At 38.0% G+C, this 23,833-nt stretch overlaps 4 protein-coding genes across 6 annotated transcripts; 3 read left to right on the top strand and 1 right to left on the bottom strand.

Annotated features, from left to right (window-relative positions):
* Window positions 1-1,087: 1,087 nt before the first annotated feature.
* ttc32 (tetratricopeptide repeat domain 32) lies at window positions 1,088-5,250 on the top strand. Its single transcript, XM_079375296.1, has 5 exons — window positions 1,088-1,254; window positions 1,403-1,569; window positions 3,481-4,858; window positions 4,940-5,035; window positions 5,126-5,250. The coding sequence occupies exons 1-3, from the start codon at window positions 1,139-1,141 to the stop codon at window positions 3,606-3,608; spliced, it is 411 nt and encodes a 136-aa protein (XP_079231422.1). The 5' UTR covers window positions 1,088-1,138; the 3' UTR covers window positions 3,609-4,858; window positions 4,940-5,035; window positions 5,126-5,250.
* Window positions 4,660-10,932, top strand: LOC306843512 (uncharacterized protein; the record flags this gene model as incomplete). The annotated part of the gene is made up of 20 exons (XM_079375035.1): window positions 4,660-4,682; window positions 4,755-4,858; window positions 4,940-5,035; window positions 5,126-5,250; window positions 5,327-5,467; window positions 5,548-5,646; window positions 5,726-5,890; window positions 5,959-6,055; window positions 6,295-6,512; window positions 6,584-6,737; window positions 6,833-7,041; window positions 7,287-7,529; window positions 7,611-7,725; window positions 7,820-7,989; window positions 8,058-8,167; window positions 8,254-8,384; window positions 9,277-9,466; window positions 9,619-9,757; window positions 9,883-9,982; window positions 10,886-10,932. The coding sequence occupies 20 exons, from the start codon at window positions 4,660-4,662 to the stop codon at window positions 10,930-10,932; spliced, it is 2,676 nt and encodes an 891-aa protein (XP_079231161.1).
* Window positions 10,933-14,811: 3,879 nt separating this feature from the next.
* On the top strand, window positions 14,812-16,763 carry mixl1 (Mix paired-like homeobox; the record flags this gene model as incomplete). 2 transcript variants are annotated; one of them, XM_079375293.1, is made up of 3 exons in its annotated part: window positions 14,812-14,977; window positions 15,220-15,428; window positions 15,930-16,763. In XM_079375293.1, the coding sequence occupies 3 exons, from the start codon at window positions 14,965-14,967 to the stop codon at window positions 16,596-16,598; spliced, it is 891 nt and encodes a 296-aa protein (XP_079231419.1). In that variant the 3' UTR covers window positions 16,599-16,763. The 2 variants fall into 2 exon arrangements, with proteins under 2 accessions (XP_079231419.1, XP_079231420.1); XM_079375294.1 differs by lacking the exon at window positions 14,812-14,977 and adding an exon at window positions 15,024-15,123 and having other exon boundaries at window positions 15,930-16,762.
* Window positions 16,584-23,586, bottom strand: lin9 (lin-9 DREAM MuvB core complex component). Of its 2 annotated transcripts, XM_079375286.1 has the most exons (15): window positions 23,520-23,586; window positions 22,506-22,538; window positions 22,290-22,381; window positions 21,633-21,737; window positions 21,390-21,520; window positions 20,953-21,078; window positions 20,345-20,502; window positions 19,958-20,091; window positions 19,719-19,844; window positions 19,161-19,262; window positions 19,000-19,080; window positions 18,790-18,915; window positions 18,459-18,641; window positions 17,752-17,849; window positions 16,584-17,617 (listed from the first exon to the last, which is right to left on the bottom strand). In XM_079375286.1, the coding sequence occupies exons 1-15, from the start codon at window positions 23,548-23,550 to the stop codon at window positions 17,512-17,514; spliced, it is 1,632 nt and encodes a 543-aa protein (XP_079231412.1). In that variant the 5' UTR covers window positions 23,551-23,586; the 3' UTR covers window positions 16,584-17,511. The 2 variants fall into 2 exon arrangements, with proteins under 2 accessions (XP_079231412.1, XP_079231411.1); XM_079375285.1 differs by lacking the exon at window positions 23,520-23,586 and having other exon boundaries at window positions 16,771-17,617; window positions 22,506-22,623.
* Window positions 23,587-23,833: the final 247 nt, after the last annotated feature.

The following is a 23,833-nucleotide window of genomic DNA, read 5'->3' as shown; positions in this document are numbered from 1 at the left end:
ATCTCAAAATCCCATCTAAAATCGATTCACAACCTACAGGAATTGGGATATTTTCAAGATCACATCGACTGATATTTCTCAATCACCTGTTAAAGCAAACCAAGAAAGTATTCATCTGGTTGCAAGGAGATGCAATGAAAGAAATATTTTGGAGAGGAGAGATCAGGACTGTTCAAGGCTTTGCTCACATGAGACTTCAATGTAACATGTTAATTCTCACAGCAAACACCAATATTTGGGTCATAACAAGGATGAGCAAAGATCATTAGAGTTGAGGTCTAGGTGACAGTCCAACAGGCGCCATTGATGTAAACATTCACAGTTCTTTTTGAAATAAGCTCTACAATATTTCTGCTGTCTTGTTTTGACTGGCACACTGTGGTGGCCATGAATGATCTGTATTCTCTTCAAAGCATTCCCTGTGTCCACCTGTCTCTGAAACCATCTATTCTGTCATAGACTAGGCCAAAAACAGGTCTGGTAAATATTTTCACATCCTAACCTCAAGGTATGCATGGAGATGAGAAATTTCCCAGCAAATCACCACAGTTAATGGTTATGTCCATCATAAAAAAAATGGCATATTGACACACCCAGAGGTGAATTTCTGTGCAAAGTTTTTTTATGATTGTGAGGACATCATCTAGAAATCATGCCTATATTTGTGCTTTATGCATAATTAGCAAAGTGATACAACAGTACTTGCAATATTTATGCAGTAGGCAGTTTCTGTAAGTTATTTTGATATGGTAATCACGTAAGTTTACGTTGTAATAAATACATAAAGTGAAAATGTATTTTGAGTTTTAAGTTATGATACAAAACTAAATGACAAAATCTGATAATAATGCAAGCCTAACTAAAATATTTTCGGGGATTTTATATATTTAGCTGCAGGGGATCTGACACCATTCCATCCTTATTTAATGTGGCGCTATTAATTGCTCATTTTATTTAGCTTTTGAGTGCTAATTATTACACTCCGTCTCAGAAGGGGGCGCTCGCACACCGCCAGTGCATAGAAACATTTTCTTGGCAAACTATCTATTCAGTGACAGGACGTTCCAGGAAAAAGTAAAACGTCAGTACGCACTAATTAATATGCATGAGCTGATTATCGCTAGTAGTAGTGTGTCTCATGGAGGACAGCGAGCTCATGATCCTACAAAAAGCGCACGACGAGTTCAATAGTAAGAATTATAAACCTGCCGAGGAATTATACACACATTACATCGAGTCCTGCACCAAATCCAGGTATTAACGACAGTACGTTCATTTGAATAAATTAGTCAGGTAAACATTAGCACAGACTGCATGTAAACTGTCAAGCACAGACGACAGAGTTGGTAAATTCAGAAAATATTCACGTTTTCGCTAATAATAACATTTTATGTTTCTCTAGAGACTGCAGTGCTCATGATTTGGCCATTGCCTATAATAACCGAGGGCAGGTGAAGTATCTTAGGGTGGATTTTAATGAAGCCATGGATGACTACACCTCTGCCATACAGATCAACAGCCAGTTTGAAGTGCCACTTTATAACAGAGGATTGATACGTTACAGATTGGGTGGGTACAAACTAAATTTAACCATTAAACAGGGGCTTACATTACTGTAGAGCAATTAAAAACTATTTTCTTCATGCATCATGTCAGTGCTTGTGAAAGGGTTAGTTAATCACAAAATTCTGTCATTAATTACTCACCCTCATTCATTTTCAGAAGACAAATTAATATATTTTTGATGAAATCTGAGAGCTCTCTTACCCTGCATAGACAGCAACACAACTGAAATGTCTTTTCAGTTGTCTTTTCAGATTTCATCAAAAATATCTTAAAGTGCCCCTATTATGGGTTATTAAAGGTTCATATTTGGGGTTTGGGAGTCCCCAACAACAGGTTGACATGCATGCAAGGTCAAAAAACACTTTCATTTTCTTATAATATGCATTTATTTTTACGATTTTTACGAAATCGAAACACAGCACGATTTCTGATTCGCCACGATTGTTTCACGATGCCATTTTTTCGTCGGGGACAGCCAACAATCGTGCAGTGTGTTTAGGGCTTTATTTGCTCCCAAACGATTCGTTCAAAGATTAATTTTCCCAAACTTCTCCTTTGCGTGACGCTAATCTCCGGTGATTAATCCGATTGGTCGATTTCATTTAAAGCAGTGTTTGTGAGCTCAGTGCTGCTTTGAGTAAAGCCATCAGCGGGGAAACAGCTATTTTTAATGCTCCAAAAGCAACACCTAGTGTCAAAGAATGAATTTGCATTTTCATTCAGATCAACGCGAAAATCCACTTTTCACAGGTCTGCGCGCGCAACAAGTGGGAGGGCTATATGCTAATGTTTCATGTTGACGTCAACATGAAACGGCTTGGGATTCGTTTTAAAAACGACTCGTTTCAATGATTCAGAGTCGACTCTTTCTTTTGAGAGAATAACTTTATACACGGTGCACTTTCAGATTTAAAACTTTGCAGGATGTTTTCAGTCACTTAGAGCTGTGTTACACGCTGTATGAAAGGTCATTTTCAAAAATCCATAATAGGGGCACTTAAGATGAACGGAGGTTTTATGGGTTGGAACGACGTGAGGGTGAGTAATTAACGACAGAAGTTTCATTTTTGGGTGAACTAGGCCTAACACTTTAAGACAACCTGAGAGGTTTTAGGGTACTGGTTAGGCTGGGAGACCAGCAAGACTTGCTCAGACCAGCACAGTTCACATAGACCAGTTAAAGGGACAGTTCACCCATAAATGAAAATTCTGTCATTAATTACTCCACCCTCATGTCGTTCCAAACCCGTAAGACCTTCGCTCATCTTCGAGAGCCTTCTGACCCTGCATAGACGGCAACGCAACTGACACATTCAAGACCCAGAAAGGTAGTAAGGACATTGTTAAAATAGTCCATGTGACATCAGTGGTTCAACCTTAATTTTATAAGGCTATGAGAATATATTTTTTGTTGTGCAAAGAAAACAAACAACTTTATTCAACAATTTCTTCTCTTCCGTGTAAGTCTTCAATGCGCGTGCAGTCCTGAGTTCATGACAATACCATGATGCATGCGTGTACATTCCTCTGCTTGTAAACGAGCCGCAGCGCTCTTCTTTGTGCACAAAAAGTATTCTCGAACCACTGATGTCACATGGACTATTTTAAAGGTGTCCTTAATACCTTTCTTGGCCTTGAACATGGTAGTTCCGTTGCTGTCTATGCAAGGTCAGAAAACTCTCGGATTTCATCAAAAATATCTTATTTTAATTTCTTATTTTTGTGTTGCAAAGATGAACGAAGGTCTTATAGGGTTGGAACGATATTAGGGTGAGTAATTAATGACAGAATTAAAATTTTTGGATGAACTATTCCTATTAAAGTTTTGTTATTTTTCTCATAGCATGCTTTCTGCCAATCTGTTGTATTCCACTAATGTGTGCTGTTTTATTTCAATGTGTTTTTCCCTCTAAGGCTTTTTCAAGGAAGCTGAGAGTGACTTTCGGAGCGCCCTGGAACTGAATCCTAATTTTAAAGATGCTAAAGAAAGTTTGCGGCAGACACTACAGGACCGTGAAGAAAAGTTGAAGAGAGGCTACTGAAGAGAACTAGTCATTCAATTTTATAATCAAGCTCATTAAACTGTTGATTCAACTATAAGTTATGTTCTCATGGACAATCCAAGGTTATATGATTGTGCAGTCATAAATTGAAATGACATTCAGACATTTAGGGCTGGTTTCACAGACAGGGCTTAGATTTAGCTAGGATTAGGTCATAGTTCAATTAGGATGTTTAAGTAGTTTTTAGAAGTAGTTTTTATAAATGTAAACAATGGCACATATTTTAAGATGCAAGTCTTAAGCCTTGTCCGAGAACTGTAATGTTTCTATATGAGTGATAAAGATTTATTAACCTGCTGGTAGTCTTTCAAACATTGTGAGTAAGGGCCAATCCTGTTGGTCAGTGCTCAAGAGTGAAAACATTTCTAAATAAAATGCCCGACGATATACATTTCAGAATACTTTGATTAATTATTGATTTCTCCGGCACAAAAGGTGCAATAATTATGTGTTTGTTTGTTTGTTTTTTAAATAAACCCATTCTTTAAAATGTGCATTTTGCCTATTTTCTTGCTCTTTGTAAACTTTTAAAATATGTTGAATTTCACAAGACCTGTCAAGAATATGTCTGGGACATATTTAACTCCAAAAACAAACATACAATTCTGTTTAAATCTAAAATATAATTTATGATTACATTACATTTTATATTCTCTAGTTTAAAAATACCTCAAAGGATAATCTACTCGTCGCGTACATTGCAGTAACTATTTAAAATCTACCAAATGTATTTAACGTTTTCAGTAACCAAAAATGTTTATGCCATTCCTAGAAATACTACATTTTTATTGCAATGATCATTAGCTCAGCTTTCACTCATTAATGTCTGAATCTTCCTCTGAATACTGCAGCGTAATAGTTAACTCATGACACCTGCTCTTTAGTTGATGACAAGCATCACCTGTGTACAAGAGTTAACTGATTTATACATTTCCTTTCAGAGAGCTTCATGCACATTATTTTGAGCTCTTGCACTAGAAGCATTTGATCTAGACCACCTGAAAACAGAGCGGTCTGTTTTTGAGCAAGGATGACAGGGCTTTTGGGGATTTGGTAAGTTGGATTCTGTGTTGCAAATGTTTTGGTGATGTCAATTTTCTAACATTTGTTTTATTTCTCTTTCAGTACTTTTTGGCTGTTGATGGTTATGGTTTTGGCACAGAAGAATTTCAATATCCTGTCTACACCGAGGAATTTCGATGTGGTGCCAGCACAGAATTTTAACCAACGTATGTATTGTTTATGTGTGTACTCGTTTAGGTGCAGTATGCCACATTTGCCATTAAAGTTTGATATACTATTTCTTTCAGGAGCAGGCCTGAAGGCTGATTGTCTGGGAAGTTATATGAGGCTAACTGTAGATAAGTCTCTAGCTCTTGGAAATCAAGTTGAATTTGATGCTCTCAGTAAGTTACCTGCAGTTAGTTATATTGCCAAGAAAGGTGATCGTAATCTACATTTGTGTCATAACCTTGTCTTTTTAACCTTTTTTTCAGATGGCTCCCAAATTGAACCTTTAACTTCAAGCTTGGCTGCCAAATGTGGCTTTAGTATAGACTCTGATCCCTGGGGTAACTACAAAGTCTTTGCTTCTCTCCTCAACTGTTTTGTAGCGAATGAGGTAACTGACTCTTTTTGGCCCTAAAGAGTTGCTGTATCCTGCCATCTTTCACTTCAGTAGTTCTTTCTAAACTCAGGATGATCGCGTGTTTGATGTTGACATGCGTATCCGGGTGCATGGTGTCAAAGCGGAACAAGATGTCTTTGAGGTGGCGAAAACTTGTCACTATGATGAATGGGCCTCTCGTGAAGTTCTGTGCACTCAGAGTTATATGGAGGTAAAACCTTGGCTCGCTTGGGGCTACACAGATACCAAGCCACAGTAGACTTCAGATGTCCTAACAATGGTTTCTCCTAGGTTTCTGTTAACCGATTGCCAGAAGAAATTATAGCTTTGCGTAAACAGCCTATGCCCCGCGCACAAAAGCTTGACCAGTGGACCAATACTGTTCCTGAGGTACGGTGGTTCAGCTCTTGTTTTGAGTTTGCATGGCATGTGCCGATTGATCAAACAAGCTCTGCCTGCCATCTTCCAGGCCTTTACCTCTAGGTACAACATCTGGAGGATGGTGTTTTTCACGCCTACACAAAAAGCCATGGTGTTGGAGGATGCCCTGAGGGCAGGGTATGGTGTAACAACAACCAGGTCTCGATTGGTGCTACGAAGCGGTTATGACATGCCTGAGACCTATGTGGAAAATGTGAGTATGGAAAATGTGGTGCTGCTTTTAGTAGTTTTCTTGAACCAATGCTGATTCTGCTGTAACAGGTGAATGGCGTGCCCATGAAGATCATCAGGGTGACCACCTACTTCAAGAAACAGTGGTCTGTAACAATGTTGGATGCTGTTGCTGCATGTCCAACTGGTACGTGATGCTATTCCCAATAGCATTTCACCCAGTATTTACAGGGTTCTTCATTCCTTATCCTGGAGACCCGCTGTTTCCATACAGAGTTTACTTCAAACTAAATTAATCTGACTTGACCTCTAAAGGTCTTTGGGGTCACTTGAAAATCAGTCAGGTGTGTTGGAGCTTAGCTCTGCAGGTAAGTGGATCTCCCAAGACCACGATGGAAGAACCCTGATCTATTGCTTCTCTTATAGGTGGGCTTTCTTTTACGGATGAGGAGATCACCTGGAACTTCCCCCGGTTTAATCCACTAATGCGTTCTATTGAAACCAGCATCCTTGGGATGTTCATGGGAATAGATGGAAAGCGGATAGATTCGGCACAAATGACCGCTAGAGGCTATGTTTTGACTGTGGTAGACGATCAAGTTGTAATGAAAATACCAATGGGTGGACCGGATGGCTACTACAAGGTTTGGTTTCTTGCTTTAATTTGGCAACTTTAAGTATTGTACTTTAACCTAATGGTTAATTCCTGTTGTAGAGTCATGCTGTGAATAACCAGTACCATATCACATACAACATTGAGCCAATGCTGGAGTTGCTGTGGAGTGAGGGAGGCGTGGATGATACAAGATACAGAGTCCTCTTCCCCATCAAGACCCCTCTTATGCCTAGACCACCCCACTTTGTTGACTGTGAGTGACGGTTCTTTGACAGTCCAAAGAATATAAAATGTATAATTTAATGTTTTGCAATTATTTTTATTTATTTTTTTTCCTCCCCCTTGTAGTCACTGATGCAGAACAAAGGATGTTTGATGTACTCTTGGGTCCTTTCCTTTATGACACGGAGTTGGTGAACATAACCTTTTCCACTGGGATCATTACTGTGGCAGAGGCCAATGCAAGGGGCATCAACATACAGGAACAACGCTCTCAAAATGGCTCCAAGGCGTTTAGACTTCAAGTTCCCTTCTCTAACACTTTTGTTGTCAGAACTGTGAGTCTCTAATGTCATCTTTTTTTGGAGAGACCGTTTCATTGCTGCATCTGATCGGTTTCGTCTCCCTCCCCCCCCCCCCCCCCTCAGCACGTCGATTTGACCATTACGGTTTATACTCTTCTTGTCACCTTCGGTTTTATGATCCTTCCTGAATACACTCCGTTCTCCCATACTGCATTTGTTGACGTAAACCTTCAAGATGTCCGTAAGTGCTGATACTGCTAATTTTGATGTTACCCAAGGAATTAATGTCATTGTCAATGGATCGTTTTTTCCCCCATCCAGTTCTCCCAACTATGAGTGGAACTTGTGATGACGAAAAATTCTACGTTGTAATTTCATTTGGAAACGTGGGCAAAAACTTTAACATTATGATGGGTATGCATGACATGACTCCAGACCGGAGAGCAGAGTATGATATAAAGGAGAATGCCACTCATATGAGCCTGGCAGTGCCTTTCCTTTCGTCTGATGTTGTGTTTGAGGTAAAGATAAAAAAAAAAAAATTCCCCTCTTGTGTAGACGGACAGTGCTATAAATTCAACTATTAAATAAATTATTTTCAGCTGATGTACCCTTCATCCTTGAGGGCTCGACTTGATGTGTTGCTATGGGAGCCCATTAACAAATGGACACTAAGTGACTTCTCCCTGGCTTGCAACTTTCCCATGACCATGACTGGTATGTTCTTTTGCATGGTTTCAAGTTGTTAACGCTTTTAATAGGCCTTGGTAATCGGCCTAGAGAAGTAATGGTTTTGGCATGAACTTTCCAGAGTGTTTTAGCAATGGCACCATGTCAGCCCTCGCAGTGAAGGTAGAATCTGTACCCAAGCTTGTCCCTCGTCAACTTACCCTGAGGGATCCCTCATGTAGACCCAAGTTCAGCAGTGATCGCTTCGCCTACTTCTCTTTTGACGCAAACAGTTGTGGAACCACTAGAACGGTATGGAGGTGGTTTTGTTTTAGTTGTACTTGTATTAAACTCTCATCTTATGGTCATCTCTCCCTCAGTTCTATGAAGGTGTTGTGATGTATCAAAATGACATCACTTTGGGTAACGGGCTACAACTTTACGGGCAGAATAAAAAGGAAGTACCCGCTACTCCTGATCCAGAGTATCGGTGAGATGGAATCTGTTGGCGTTTGTGAATATCATGCCTGCTAGTGTGTCTTTTTGAAACTTTAAACTGCACTCTTTCTTACTCAGTGTGACCGTGTCCTGCTTTTACACGCTAAATGATACCCAGACGGTTGCTTTCTTCACAAAGCCACGGGAAAATGAACCCTTGCCAGAGACTGGTTTTGGAGAGCTGCAAGTTGTACTGCGGCTTGCTTGGGGTATGCTAAAATGCTGTAGCTTCACCATCCCATATTCATTTTGAGTTACAACTTTAAGCAAGTCAACTTGTAGTAGCTAGTGCTAGACTTTTCAAAAGGCACAATTTAAACAGCCCTTTAGCCCCGTTTCTATGAGTCCTGAGCAGGAATAGCACCACAAATCCCCTTTTCTGCAGAGTTTGGCTCCAACCCTGATCAAACTCATTACTGACCTTGATTAACTTGTTCAGGTGTGTTTAAGTCCAAAGTATACTTCAGCTTTTAGTTGAACGCACAGCCTTTCAAGGTATACTTCAGTGGTGTGCTGAATGTGCACTAGGCAGACTGAAATGTAAGCACGTCTACGCTGTACATGTGGTAATTTTGGCCCTGTACATACTATACACCTGCATTGTATGCGTACCTTAACATTTAGGTAGAAGCCAAAGCATACTTTTGGGCTTTATCGTTGGAGCCAAGCTCTAGCAAGTAGTCAGGTGAGAGCATTTAAGACCCTTTTAGTCCAATCGTTCATAATGCGACTATTGCTGTTGTCGGGAAGTATCAGGCCAGAGTAGTACAAGATTTTCCACAATTCTACATGATTGGTGGTTTTATTCTGTTGGAGCAGTTTATTGATCATTTGTGATCTGGGGCTGGTTTCATAAAACGAGCTTACCATATAAACCAGGCTTATATCCGTTAATGATTTATTTTGAACCAAATCAACTGACAATAAATCAACTAACTGAAACCTGGCTTATTTGGTAAACTTGTGTTATGAAACCGGCCCCAGATCACCCAAATTCAAAAATAATATTGGGTTTAAAAGGGCAATTGGACTAAGTATTAAGGAAGCAAGTGCTCTTTGTGAAACTTATTTTTATCTTTTTTTTTTTTCCTCTCCACCCAGATGGCTCTTATAGTAACTTCTATGTAGAGGAGGATTACCCAGTTGTACAGTACTTAAGAAGTCCTCTGTTCTTTGAGGTGGCGCTGCTTCAGTCCACTGATCCTCAGATAGAGCTAGTCTTGGAGAGCTGTTGGGCTACTCTGAAAGAAGACCGGTACTCTACTCCAAGATGGGACTTGATTGTAGATGGGTAAGGTTTAACTTGTGTAATGTTTTAAAACCCTCTGACTGTAAACCTAATCTCCTTAGTTACGGACCATCCTGCCTTTTTTAGCTATTGTTGGTTTTTTTTTTTTTTTTTATATTTTTTTTTTAATTTCCAATCTGTCTCCATCTCAACAGCTGTGTGACTCTGGCTGATCATTACGAGACCATTTTCCATCCGGTCACTGCTAATAGCGTTCCATACCCGTCTCATGTGAAGCACTTTGAAATCAAGATGTTTACTTTTGTGCAGAATGATGTCGTATTCCAGGATGAGGTATGTGTGTGGAGTTTTTTTTTTTTTTTTTTTTTTTTTTTTTTTTTTTTTTTTTTTTTTTTGTGTCCCTTCCGAGACCTGATTTTGTGTGCTTAGGCTGCATCACTGGCTACTTCTCTCCCCAGATTTTTGTACACTGTGACGCTGTGCTTTGTGATGCTGAGAGTGACGGCATCTGCAAGAGACAATGCCCATCTCGCATGCCTTTAAGAAATGAAAAGAAAGGTATAGCCACTGAAGTTCCCCACAGTTTAGTTATTTCTAATAAGATTGCACATTCTAATTTTTTTTTTTTCTACAACCCCCTCCCCCTCCCTCCCATGAAAAGTACGAAGAGAGGCGACTAATGTCCAATCACTGAGAACACTGCTGTCATCAGGAAAAATAGTGCTCTTAATCTGAGAACCAAAACAGTCTTAATAAAATGTTCAAAAACTTTATGCGATTTGTCACTTTTAGCCTGTGTAATTAACACTTCTATATGGAACTAATCAGTTAAACCAAGGGAGAATAATACTTGTAGTGCTAGTCTCTTTGCCTATAATTCATGAGCTAGGGTACAGATGAGCAGCCTCTGCATAAGGTCATAGTGGTTTTAGTTTGGGACGTTAAACTTGGGTCCAGTAGCTAGTGTGGCATTTATGCACTTCCTGATAGCAGTGTCGGGCTTTTTTTTTTAAGATACAACTACACTTTCAAAACTATTTTTAGTCCGTAAGTGAATGGAAAAACGTTTCAAATGATTGATTCCTTCCTATAGTAACATTGAAATTGATCAGTTTCATCTTGTTTGGTCATATGCAAGTTACAATATGGCTTCCTGTATGTTGACTATATACCAACTTCATTTTGATGACCTTTTAAATACTAATGCCATTATTTGGAGAAAAAAAATGTATAAGTAAAATAGCAGATCAATGTGCTGCAACCAAAGAATGCATGCAAATAGAAAACACCAGGAAATTAAAGCGTCAGTTTGACAACACCTGCAAAGACAACCGAACCAAATACAGAAATGCACTGCAAATAGCACAGACTACAAAAAGTGATAAACCTGGCTGGGACATGCTTATGGGTCAGTGGTGTTTGACCTGAAAGGTAATTGTTCTGGGTTTTTTCTTTTTTCAGTTTTAATTCCCTATCATGATTCCACCTTTTTGGTGGTATTGGCCTAAATCTGACTAAATAAACAGTTGTAGTTGAGAGAGTTATCAGCATACATAGTTTAAGGTTCACAAATATATGCTTGCAGTTCTTAAAAGTTTAAATGCCGAATAAAGTGCAGATTGATGGTATGAATATTATAAAACTTATTCTGACCCTATTTGCAGTGTTTCTGTATTTGGTTGCCTTTAAGTATTTAAAGCACGTGTTGCCAAACTCACGATGTTTTCTTAATCTGCCAGTGTTTATTTGCCTGCATTTTTCTCCAAACAAAGTTGTCTGTAGGCTCCAGTAAAAATGCAGAAGCTGAAACTTATCAGAGAAAAGGTGTAGGTCATTGTCTATAACCTTGTACTTTGACATGACGTTCATTTGTTTTGATATTTAAAAACAATTCCGTGCAATATCAACTGCAGTTAGTAACTGTTTGGTCCTCTTGATGCTCTTGCACAGATGTTTCATATAATTCTTACTGGAAGAAGCAAAAAAGTCCTTGAGAGTTAAAAATGAGGAAAAAGCTCATAAATGTGCATTCATGGACTGTTAGTGGTTGGCATAGCATCATATGGAATAGTGACAGTGTGAATCACAGGGTGGCTTGGAAAAGCAGCATCGACTTGTGAAAGGAGTGATTTAAAAAGCACTTAAAACAAGAAGTGGGAAACCATCAAACTACGTACTGAATTTATTTTAATTTTAAAGAAGTTAATAGAGTTGCAAAGGCGTGGAGAATTTCCAGAAACTTTCCAAAAATTCTGGGATGTTTCTGAAACGTACTGAATTTTCCACGTTTTTGCGACCCCCCCCCCCCCCCCCCCCCCCCCCCCCCCCCCAGAAATGAATGCTTCTATTCAGCAAGGATGAATTGATCAAAAGTGAGTGATTTTTACTTCTATACTGAATGCGAAATGTTTCTAAGCGTATTACAATTATTTTTGAAGGCTCATGTGATGTTGAAGACTGGCGTAATGATGCTGAATTTATTTTTTCCATCCATTCTCCAAAACTGTTGGCCTCTATATGGCCACAGGCAAATTGAAATGAATTATTTTAAATTTAATGTTAATTATACTTTTTACTGTATTGTTTGATTTAAATTCAGCATGAGACTTCTATCAAACACTAACAGTGTTAGACACAGCTGTCACTGTGGCGGTACCTTTTCAAAAGGTACTAAAATATACCATTGAGTCACTAATACCCCACTTTGGAGCAGTAGCATTTATTTAACTTATTTTTATTTTATATTTTTATTCCAACACAACTTGACAGCCGTAACCATGGATTTTCACTGTATGGAAGCAAACTATAATAGGTTTGAGCAACTTTATTTGGAGGAGCTAAGCCATGTAAACGGGTGAGTTTTGCTGCAGTGTTTTGCCTTTTAACTTTTTTTCATGCAACATTTCTTTATATTAACATATGGCTCTTATGCTTCATGCAAAAGGGAATAACTTAAAAATACGGTAAAACTGTAATTTTGGAGAGGCTTTAAAATGATCATTTCAAAGGTGAAGCACCTTATGTGTGTTGAGGGTGGAGAGATTCACACTTCTGCACTTATCTTTGGTGAAGTGTGGTCTGGGTGCCAGACTTATGACAGTGACACTTCTACTTCCTCTTCCACATAATATAACTTTCATTTTTGGGTGCTGTATATATCTTTGTTTATTGTATAAAATGATCTTGCTTAGCATTTCAAATCAGTTTTGAAACACCCTGGTTTGAAAAAAAAAAAATGCAGAAAAGATCAAAAGAAGTGATTGATATTTGGTGTGAATGTTTTATTGGCCAATATCAAACACTCAACAATTGCAATTCTCTCAAATGATCACTGTTTTTGGATCAGCTCATATTTCGTGATTTCTTAAGTTTTAAATGCAGTAACAATGCAGATTGGAGCAGGAAAGCTAGTCTTTAGGGGGAATAAAAGCTTAGGAAGCAGAGTGAAAACTAAAGGAAGTCATTAGTCAGAGTTGAATAAAACACCCTCCCTTTCAGACACACCTCTGTAACATCTGCTGTAATCACTGCATGCTTGAGCATTCATGTTGAAGTATTTTCTTCTTTTTGGGAAAGCCACCAGTTATATACCAATACACTGAATATGGGAGATATATTTTAAGTGAAATACTTGATCCCAAACAGTCGTGCTGTCTGCAGTCAGTGACTAACATGTGATTTTTATCATGCTGGGATGATCCTCACATTGGATCCTTCATGGGATTATGGTGCTTTTTTTCTTTATTTTGCCATTTTATGCTGATTGCACATTAATTGGTCTGTTACTTTTTTTTTTATATTGTTGTGCAGTGGTTATGGTTTATTAATATAAATACACAGCAACATTCCACAGTCCACTTACTGAATTATTCAAAATAGTAACCAAAGATTGCAGTGATTTGATGAAATCCTCCAAAATGAAGTTGGATTTTAAAAATAAGAAAAAAAAATAAAGTAAGTTTGTGGGTTTGCGTTAGAGCATTACAGTACAATTTGAATATAAAACAAAAATAAGTGTTGTTTTTAAGGACATCATTTATTAAACTTAAAACTAAGAGAAAAGGAAAAACTCTAGACAAATGTCTAGACAAATGATGTCAACAACTTTGTGACATTAGGAGCAAAGTGTCCATCGCTAATCCCTCTGTCTATGGCAGTATTTTGGAGGTGAGAACGCTTTGTCTATCAAAGATGGCAGCCGATGTGTTAACGGCTGATCATTAGCTGACACGGTTGGCTCCATCAAAAGACACGGCCTTATGTTTGATGTTTCCGGATGGTGATATTTGTGAATAGGCGAGTTAATCATTGTGGTCTTGGATCTGATCAAAGTTAAAAATGTTCATAGTGGAGGCCTTTAAACAAGATAAAAGGGGATTAAAGGAGAGCATGCATTAGCATTCCTGCAAAATGTGCTTTCTTCAGTTTAGTTTATAGTCATTTCAGCCACACACAAGTGTTCAGTGGAGCAAAATGTCACTTCACAAGGTCTAAAGTGCAAATTGCAGATGGGACAAACACCACAGACAGACTTTTTGGATTCTGAATGTATAGGTTGTGTCAAGAAAACCTATCAGGTTACATGGTCTTTTACATGAACATTACAGATTTTCTGCCACTGGGCCAAATTTATCTATGTCATTTGCTTGTTCCATTCTATTCAAAACAATCAATTTTTAAATACCTCATTTTTTTTTACTTTTATGTCCCGGGGGTTGCTATTTACTAAAATGGATTTGAACTTTTTTTTTTTTTTTTTTTTTTTTTTAACCATTTTTATCTTAAAACATGATTTTAAATATGAAAATGTTAAATGTTTTAATCTCTGCTTATATATATATATAGATTATATTTAAATATTTTGTGAAAGTGATACTGATTTTTTTAAAATCATTTTTATAATGATTTTTTTTTACATCAATTTCCATTTCAATCATATTTAGTTGGAAATGCTCATGATATTTTATTACGTAAGTACATAAAATATGATTTCAATTATAAAACTTTTAGGCTACTACATTTTAAAAATTATTCAGATTTTTATAATTCTGCTAATATGAAAAAAAAAAATCACAAATTATTTTGTAAGAATTATACTGATTTTTCCACTACACCCATATTTTTTGGAAATGCTCATGATTTTTCATCTCTATATAAAATATGAATTCAATTATAAAAATGTACTATACATACATATATATATATATATATATATATATATATATATTAACCATTTTACATCAATGACAATTTCCACTACAATCATCTGATGCATTCCTGCATATTGTGTTCAAGCCAGGGGTCTACAGGAAGTGCAAGGCTGCAAACTGATCTGAGGAGCTGATCAGGAAAACATCTCGATCCAACAATACACGTACATGTTTTTTCAAGCCATGTGTATTCGGGTGGAGATCCATTAAACTCACACACGAACCTTTTACAGATGCAAATGTGCCACGAATGTCAAGAATTCACACCTGCCTCCTATCAGTTCACTTTGATGATCACCTTTGAAGGAAGGCTGGCCCACTGGATATATAATGCCATTCGAAGGTAAGTCAAATCATTGCAAGCCCAACACCAGCAGGATTAGGTCACAATGGCAGTCGTGCAAGGAAACCTTGGGAATGGGCACTTAAAACAATTCCCGTTGTTTCCTAACGCGGATTTGGAAAGGAGGAATAACATGCACACAACAGGTGGATGTTTACCCAGGAATCTTTCTTTAAATGCATGTGAGTAACTAAATAATCAGTATGTCTAACTTCAATCGTTGTTACTCATTTTCTCATCAGATTACGCAACTCAAGACAGGATGAGGTTCCTCCATGGCGCCTCCAGAGCCGACAGCGCGAGCTTGTTTACGCACCGCAGAAAACGCACCAACTTCACGCAGCAGCAGATTGACGTCCTGGAGAAAGTGTACTTGGACACCAAATACCCTGATATTTACTTAAGAGAAAAACTTGAGGCACTGACCGGCTTGCCAGAGTCGAGAATTCAGGTGAGATTTCTGTCAGTAATGTTCCTGCTTAATATTAACGATGACTCCCTGGCTGGTTGCCAATGTTTCTCCTTAAGTACATTTTTCTCAGAGCAAGTTTCTGTATAGACAAAAAAAATCAAAAGCATTTTTCAAGGAGAAAAATATTTTGAAATATGAAATACTATCTAAAGTAGTAGGAAAAAACATCACGTAACATGTGGAATGTTTTGATATGTATTTAGCTGTATAAGGCCTTTCATCAATGTAAAAAGTACCTTTGTAATATTATATAGAAGCATGTAACACTTTTTGGAATTATGAAATTATACTAGCTACTTACTTCCACCAACTTGACATTTATGAAAAATGCTCATCTTGAAAACACTGTTCAACCTTTCAGTTTTAGTAAAAGTGACAAGCTTCCCTAGTTGCTGGCGTTGTCTGAATGTATGCCGGTGTGGTTTTATTGTGTTTATTAATGGCATCAGCTTTCTAAACCAATGTCAATTTTCTATTCAGGTCTGGTTCCAGAACCGAAGAGCCAAGTCACGGCGCCAGGTGGGAATTCCTGTTCCAAATAAGACCAGTGGAAACGTTCTGACCACCAGCAGTCTCCTTATGAACCAGTTTACTACACATCAGAACCACACTGGCCTGGAGACACAAAGACTGCCAAAGTTTGCCACGAGGGACTTCAGTCAACAGCTGATCAGCTCCTCAGATGAGAAGATCTGCACCATGAAAGGTGACATATACAACCAGACTACGACTCCGTGTATGTTCAGCAGAACTGAGGAGAACCAGATCAAGACCGATCACCTGAGTGTTGTGGTGCCACGCAATTACACGCAGCAGTATCCAAAGGGACACGGACAGTTTATGAGCACAAGCCATGCCAAGTCTACAATGAAGCAGTTTTTGGTGGAGTATGATAACTTCCCTCCGAACAAGACCATCGGGCCAGAGATGAAGGTTGTTATTCCACCTCTCCCATCACAGAATAACTTCATGATGTCTTCATCATCCCCCAAACATGTCACCCGTTCGGTCCAAAACATGCCAGTAAAGGGCCAGTCGGGAAGTTTCGGAACTTTCTCTCCCATTAGAGCAAGCGAAGCCGTCGAGTTCTCAGATTCCGACTCGGATTGGGAAAGAGAAGCCATGTCTGGTTTTAATGGGTTTATTTAGCGTTTCAGTTTATCACTCACAGACTTTATCTGAAGCTTTGAAGAACACTTTAAGGTTTGAAAATCAGATATTTATTGTATATTTCAGATATTGTATATTGTTACGTGTGATTGACACAATATGGGTGTAAAGGAAGTCATTCTACATAAATAAACATCAGAATACAGACTCTGAGCCTTCATGAAGATAATAGAAATCAATTTATTTACAAACGTCCATCTCATGCATACACTTATAGGTTAAAAAACAACCCCACAGAAAACTAACGCATTTAAAACATACAGCAGTGGGGCATTTGGGTGATTATTTCTTCTAAGGACAAGACAAACTGTTTCATTCCACACAGCTGTCTATTATAGGACTTGTATAAACATATTGGTTGCTTTGCAAAAATACCTAAATCTGGCAAGTCAAAAAATGTCCACATTACCCTAGATATGATCAATTTATTGATATATTTTGAGTGAACTGTACAGTTATCTACAATGTACATATTTAAAACAGACAGAATAGTACCTCATCTCTCAGGACACTCAAAGTTACACACTTCGAGAAAGAGACAAGAGGAAATAAAATTATACAAAATAGTTGCAGTCAAACAAACAAACTGCACCAATCAGGAGTGCCATTCGGCGTGCACCCTAGTTGGAAACCACCAATAATAAAAATAAGGGGAAACTTAAATATCAAATTGAGTGTGAGCAACATCTGAAATGACATCAAACAGTTACATCTACAAAACGTCACACTCCACTTTTTTTGCTAGCAAGTTGAACATCTTCAGACACTTGGGTGTCGTTTTTAACACTACTTGCGAATGAACAAACAGAATGAACAAAAGAACAAAGTGATAAAATGAAGAGGTGTGTCGCTGTCTGTATTTGAGATTGGGAGGTGTGCAAGTTTATTTCAGTCACGTTCTGTTGGTGTTGTTGGCAGAGAAAGCATGGAGGTTACCTAGCTGACTCAGCCCGCTCTGTATGTGTGCTACATGGATCTCCACATTATCCTGAAAACAACTGTAGAAAACAGATCATAGTAGGTGATTAATTCCTTGAGTTTTTTTAAGATAGTATCGGAATTGTGCGACAACGGCAAAATAAAAACAATGTAAGATAAATGGAGTAAAACAACAGAAATGAAAATGTATTACCTCAGGTTGGAGTCATCTATTGAACTCTTTATGTCGTTCAGAGAGTCTGTGAGTGATTTGAATTCAAACGAATTCAAGTCTCCCCCTTCGGCCAAACACTGCATTAAATAGGGAAAGAAATATGATCAGGATTCAATGTAAAGTACATTTGCATGTGACATTGAGGCACTTGAAAGAGCTTGACAGAGCTGAATGAAAAACTTAGTTGAGCAACTGAGCTGTTAATTGATTAGTATTATGGTAGTCTTGGCTCACAAGTTCCTGGTCTGTGCTCTATGTACATGCTTTTTAATGTGGAAGCTTATTTCCGCCACAGAAAAAAGAAAAAGAAAAAAGGTAATGGCCAAGTATTTCACAATTTGGGCATTTGTCTCAGAATTACAAGAACAGTCAGAATTGTCATAAGTCATAATTACCTTTTGTGGCAAAAGAAAAGTCAGAATTACGAGATGTAAACTCAAAATTCAGAAGGGAAAAAAAGTGAGATGTAAATTCAGAATTCTGGGGAAATTAAGGAAAAATGTGAGATGAAAAGTCAGAATTAAAATTGCTGGGAAAAAAGATATATAAGGCGCAATTAACTTTTTGAATTTTTAATTCTGTGGTGAAAAACTACCATAGAGATAACTTAAGGCATGCTTCCTTCAGAAAATGTAAAATTGTTCTGTTTTAAATGACATGCAGAAGTAAACAGTTTAGTCTGGTACCCTGATCTGCAGGAGGAGTGCTGTAAGACGAGAGATGAGTTGGGTTAGGCTGGGGCTCTGGACACGCTGTTCTCCATCAGGCAATGAATTACTCTGACGCACAACTTCCTGTGACTCTTCTTCACAGCGCCGTCGCAACTCACTGGGCTGATCTGCAGGCTGCATGCCCTGATCTGGAGCCAGCTGAACAGAGAAGATCATGGATGGAAAATGGATGAAAGTGAATTTAAATGCATGCTTTATGTCCAGGATTTTGTGAAGAAAACCAGAACCGAAGGTCTGGGACGCAAGTTTGGTCATGTGGTGGGGTGGGTAAAAGAAATGTATGTACCTCATAGCAAAACTGCTGTACTTCATGAAGGACTTTGTTGAGGTCTTTATTAAGCTGTTCGAGGTCCAGTACTGTTGTGGCATATCTCTTCTGCAAGTCCAATCCGATCGGCATGGAATAGGACTTCTGCAGAGGAATAATGGAAGAACTTACATGGTGTAGTACTAAATAAACATGTACAAAAACCACCATATCAGCTTAAAATCTTACCAGCTTCTCAGCTTCTGTGTTCATCTCCTTCAAATGCTTTATGTGTTCTTTTTTAATCATGAGGATTTTGGACAGGCGTGTCTAGCAGGAGAATAACACAAAATATTGAAATTCTGTGGAAATTCAAGAACATACACAACATTAGTAGTAACAATTCTCACCACTTGCACAAGAAACTTGACAGGAAAGCCACCCAGTGTCTCTCCATCAGTTCCTGTCAGTTTACTTTTCCAGGGGGACTGACTGAACAGAGGGTCATTATCCTGGGAATAGAGCAAAAAGAGGCTAAGATTATTTTTCTTAAACATTTTGGTGGAATTTAATTTTGAACATCTTTTATTCATGTCAGTGGTTCTCAACTGGTGAACTTAGGACCCAAATTGTTCACTGAAGCGGTTGTCAAAAGCAAACAAAACATCCTAAAATCAAACACTAAAATATATGAATAGCCCAACAATAGGCAAAATGATTAAAATGGCACAGACCTCTCTTTAAAAATTAAGTGTTTGGTTTCTAAATGGCTTTTGAAATGTTGCATACGTTTGGCACATTTTGTGGCTGGAACAAATCACATGGTGTTGCATTTTATTATTTGCATTTAACCCAGTTTTGTCTCTGCTGCTTGCAACCCTAGCAGAACAGACCTCCAAAACATTTCAGGATAATGATACACCAGTTAACAACCCATCTAAAAAACACATTTGACAGTCTCATTTTACCATTAAGATGGACTGGGTTGAGCCGGGATAGGACCCGCGGGGTGGGGTCAGAAAGCTCTGGAAACGAGGTGGCCTCTGTTTCTGAGCGAAAGCAGATATGGGCATCGTCTCATGAGGTTCATTACTCTGGAGAGAAAGCATTGGGGAGTGTTAGCCATTCAAATCAAATGTCACTTTATTGTTTTAAAGAACGAGACAAATTATAATGGCCATTTGTGATAAAACAGTAATTTTCTTACAAGCACTTCGTAGTCAGGAACAGTGTGTGTGCCGAGCCCATTTCTGTCAAAGGTCACACGATACGTTGCTGCACTAGTATCTACTGCATCAATCTGACCAGTAAACAGGCCATCATGGACACCCCTAAGACGAGCTACAGTTTGAAGACAAAAAAAAAAAATTATATATATAATTTTTTTTTTTCATTCAAAATATGTTTTTTTTTATTTCAGCACAATGTGCAAAAGATATAAGCAAAAAAAGCACAAAATAGAAAATTACAATATCTGGATCAAGTTCATTCTTACTAAACTTACAATCTGAAGACATAAAAAGTCTATTTCAAAATGCTCCTTACACATCTGTTGATTGAGTCAGATATCAAACCTGTATAATCAGATTCTCACCTGTAACTTTAGTGCCAATGACCAAGGGCAAAGGAATCTCATCGGGCAGGTCTTTGCATAGAGACATATCTGTGATCTTCCTCTGCTGCAGGAGACGCATCTTTTGTCTCTTCTGCTTCAAAGCCATTCGCTCTTCAGCGAAGAATGCCGAGGAACATCTGAAAAACATGAGACACATAAGTACAAGCTAGGGATGCACCGAAATGAAAATTCTTGGCCAAAGTCGAAGAAAATGAAATACTGGGCCGAAGGCCGAATACCGAACACGTTTTTTCACACCCAACCAACCCCCCCCCCCCCCCCCCCCCAATTAAATGTTTTAATAAATGTATAGAGCTGTTGTAGGGTAATTACTATTGTGTGTATTATTGTGTAATTACAATTTTTTTTCTCTCGCTGTCGGTGCTTCATGCTTGTAATTATTTTTGCCTCTTTCTCTGACAGTTTTAAATGCTTTCACATTCGCGTCATGTCATTGTCCGGTACAATTTATTCAGTCTTTTCGCTTATTCGGCCAAACACCGAAATAAGTTTTTTTTGCTATTTTCAGCCAAACAATGTTATAGGCATTTATTACTGTATAAGGTTGAAGTGAGCAGCAAGTTAACCTTCGAGGTTTGCCCATAAGTCTTCTGATTGTTCCCCATTCAACTCTGGTCAACTTTCTGGTCTTTAGATTAGGAAAAGACTCCTTCAGACACAGGCAAAAGTCATTGTCTCCTTCAAATAAAGGCCTAAAAAAACATGAAAAAGATGACAATTGGAAAGGCAAAAACATAAAATATTAGTGTTCTAGCAATATGCCAATATAATGCTGATATACGTACAATACAAGTTAGCAATCAGTCAAGCAGACTATTTAGGCTAATCTACTTGGTCTATTAATATTAATAATCTATTAATAATGGAAATGCAATATCATATTTATGAAAGGCAGACACTACTATCTCTTTCCAATACTCAAAATTATTAAAATAAGAATGTGAATATTAACAGCACAGAAACTGTACACAGTGACTGGAAATATAAGCTCTGCAGAACATACCTGTCAATATTTGAATAAAACCATTCATAGATGCACCATTTGTGCGCTTTGGGAAGTTTGAGCAAGTTTCTTAGTCTCAGTCCAATTTTCTGTGAAGCCCTTTTGTCTGGTGTTGTGACATTTGTAAGTTTCTGAAAAGGAAAACATTCAAATTTTGCTGGTCATTAAAAATGCTAAAATCACTGATCTTTATGTCAATAGGTTAATGTATCTTTAAAAGCACATCCTGGACACTGCTCTCACCTGAGGCACAGTGGTGACCCTCTGGCTTCTCCTGGGAGATCTGGAGGCGAGCGGCTGCTCCTCATCCTCACACGACAGTCGACTCCTTTTTGAGCTCCTTGTTGGCTGAAGGACAAAGCAGACAGGAGATATTTAGGAATAGTAAACATTAAAAGGCAAAGGTACTACCATGGACCTTGGTCAGGTAGGCACCCTACTGAATTGAATGCAAATGAAAACAAGGCTGTGCGAATGGTACACACTGTATAAATGTCCTAGATCACATAATTCTCACAACTCATAACTTTCAAAGCTGTTTTATGGAATTTGTGTTTTTATTTATTTATGCATTTAGCAGACACTTTTATCCAAAGTGACTTACATTGCATTCAAGTTAGTTTTTTATTTTATCAGGTCTTGCTTTCCATGGGAATCGAACCCATGACCTTGGCGTTGCAAGCCATGCTCTACTATTTGAAGTACAGGAAAGCTTCTAGTTTACTAAAAGAACAATCGCTGATGTTAAAGAACAGAACAATCTGTTTAACACTGTACTTCTACCCTCAAAGCCTCATTTAACAAAGCGCTACCTTGACTAAGGTTGACTAAAATTGTAAGCCAACCTGGAATTGCAGCAAACAGTACAACAACAAGTATGAAGCATTAATGCCAACTTACCGTTTCCACAGAAACGTAACTGCTCCGTCCCCTGGTTGTCTGAGATTTTGGTAAATTGTTCTTCTCATTTAGAGTATTAGACAAACTTCCTTCTGTAGAAAAGCAAAACAACAGTGCCAACAATTATTAAGCTGTGGCTGGGATGTAAAGACTCTGCACTTTGTGACAATTTACAGCACAATAGTTGCAGGTGTCACAAACAATAGACTGACCTACCTCTTAAACTTACAAGGGCTTTAGCTGAAGAGCCTGAAGACAAAAGAACAACGGATGAACAATGGATGACTTTGATATAAGATAAAGTGCTAAATAATAAGCCTAATTCCATAATATAAATGCAACATATTAATCATGCTTCGGGCAGTTACTATTACAACTTTAAATTATATATGTATTATTATAATGTAATTTTTTTTTACTTAAACTGATCCACTGAGAAACCACAAATAATCTCTTTGTAAGCATAAGCTGCTTATAGTACTGACTATATTAATGTGTGTCTTTTATCACTGCTCTAGCTCAATGTGCAAACAAAGCATTTGGACCATTGTTGCAAATATTAACACTAATAATTATAAAGTAACAGCAATGCAATCGACCGAACAGCATAGCTGAGGACTTACATCCTCCTCAATCCCAATGCAATAAAAACAAAGCATATACATGACACTGAGGAAAAAATCCACTGAGATTTATTGTGATAAACCAGATCAATTCTAGACACCAGTAACTTACTGCATCATATAGAGAGAGTGTTTTTAACATACGAAGAGTGCTGTTAACATATGGAAAGTGCTTATTTATTACACGGAGAGTGTTTTACAACACAAACAGACTGACACTGACAAAAACAACAAAACCCAGCAGCTGTCATCGAGTTACGACCCTATAAATGTCTGTGAAGTTAAACTCTGTCCGTATTATAACCACCACACTACTACTATCAACCGCAAGATTAGTTTTGGTCATAAATAAAGCATTATAAAGGGATTGTTAGGCGAAAACCTCCTCAGGTATGATATTTATTTATAGTAGTAGCTTCTGAAAGCTAACTGTTAGCTCGTTAGCCCCAGCGCTAATAACTTTGCGTCTATTTTAACACCACTCACAACAATGAAAAACACTTGAAATGTATGTCAAATAACATGCGTTATAAAGCGCCTTAAAAGTGTACATATGCCCGACAAGAGAGTTATGAAGCTCTAGTGAGGAGTTAGTTTTATTACTCACTCTCGTCTAACAGCTGCTCGAGCTCCGCCATCTTGAATTAGCCGCGCCGGTTTTTCAAAGGCCGAGTGCCGCGATGCATTGTGGGACGGAGAGGGCAGTTCAAACACTCCACAGCCTGCGCTCAGAAACTACCAAAATTTTTTAGATTTCATGAACATTATATGCCAATTCCAAAATTTTAAAACAAGTTTGACACATTAGGAAAAACTACTGGTTCTCAACTAGGGGCCTGGGGCCCATTAGGGGCCCTCTGGATGACTTATGTTACTAAATTAACTTATATTAAAATAATCTATATCTAAAACGTAAAATTA

The sequence above is a fragment of the Barbus barbus genome (genome assembly GCF_936440315.1).
Source record: "Barbus barbus genome assembly, chromosome: 24".
Taxonomy (NCBI): Eukaryota; Metazoa; Chordata; class Actinopteri; order Cypriniformes; family Cyprinidae; genus Barbus; species Barbus barbus.
The sequence above is the reverse complement of the archived record's forward strand: the minus strand, read 5'-3'. Positions and strand labels throughout refer to the sequence as shown.

What these genes read in the sequence shown, in the direction of transcription:
- ttc32 (XM_079375296.1), top strand. Translation starts at nt 1,139, where the DNA reads ATGGAGGACAGCGAGCTCATGATCCTACAAAAAGCGCACGACGAGTTC. An exon ending in GAGTCCTGCACCAAATCCAG is followed by an intron (nt 1,255 to 1,402) that starts GTATTAACGACA and finishes ATGTTTCTCTAG; the next exon opens with AGACTGCAGTGCTCATGATT. An exon ending in ATTGATACGTTACAGATTGG is followed by an intron (nt 1,570 to 3,480) that starts GTGGGTACAAAC and finishes TTTCCCTCTAAG; the next exon opens with GCTTTTTCAAGGAAGCTGAG.
- lin9 (XM_079375285.1), bottom strand. Translation starts at nt 22,617, where the DNA reads ATGGAATTAGGCTTATTATTTAGCACTTTATCTTATATCAAAGTCATC. An exon ending in CAACCCAGTCCATCTTAATG is followed by an intron (nt 19,263 to 19,718) that starts GTAAAATGAGAC and finishes CTCTATTCCCAG; the next exon opens with GATAATGACCCTCTGTTCAG. An exon ending in TACAGCAGTTTTGCTATGAG is followed by an intron (nt 18,642 to 18,789) that starts GTACATACATTT and finishes TTCTCTGTTCAG; the next exon opens with CTGGCTCCAGATCAGGGCAT.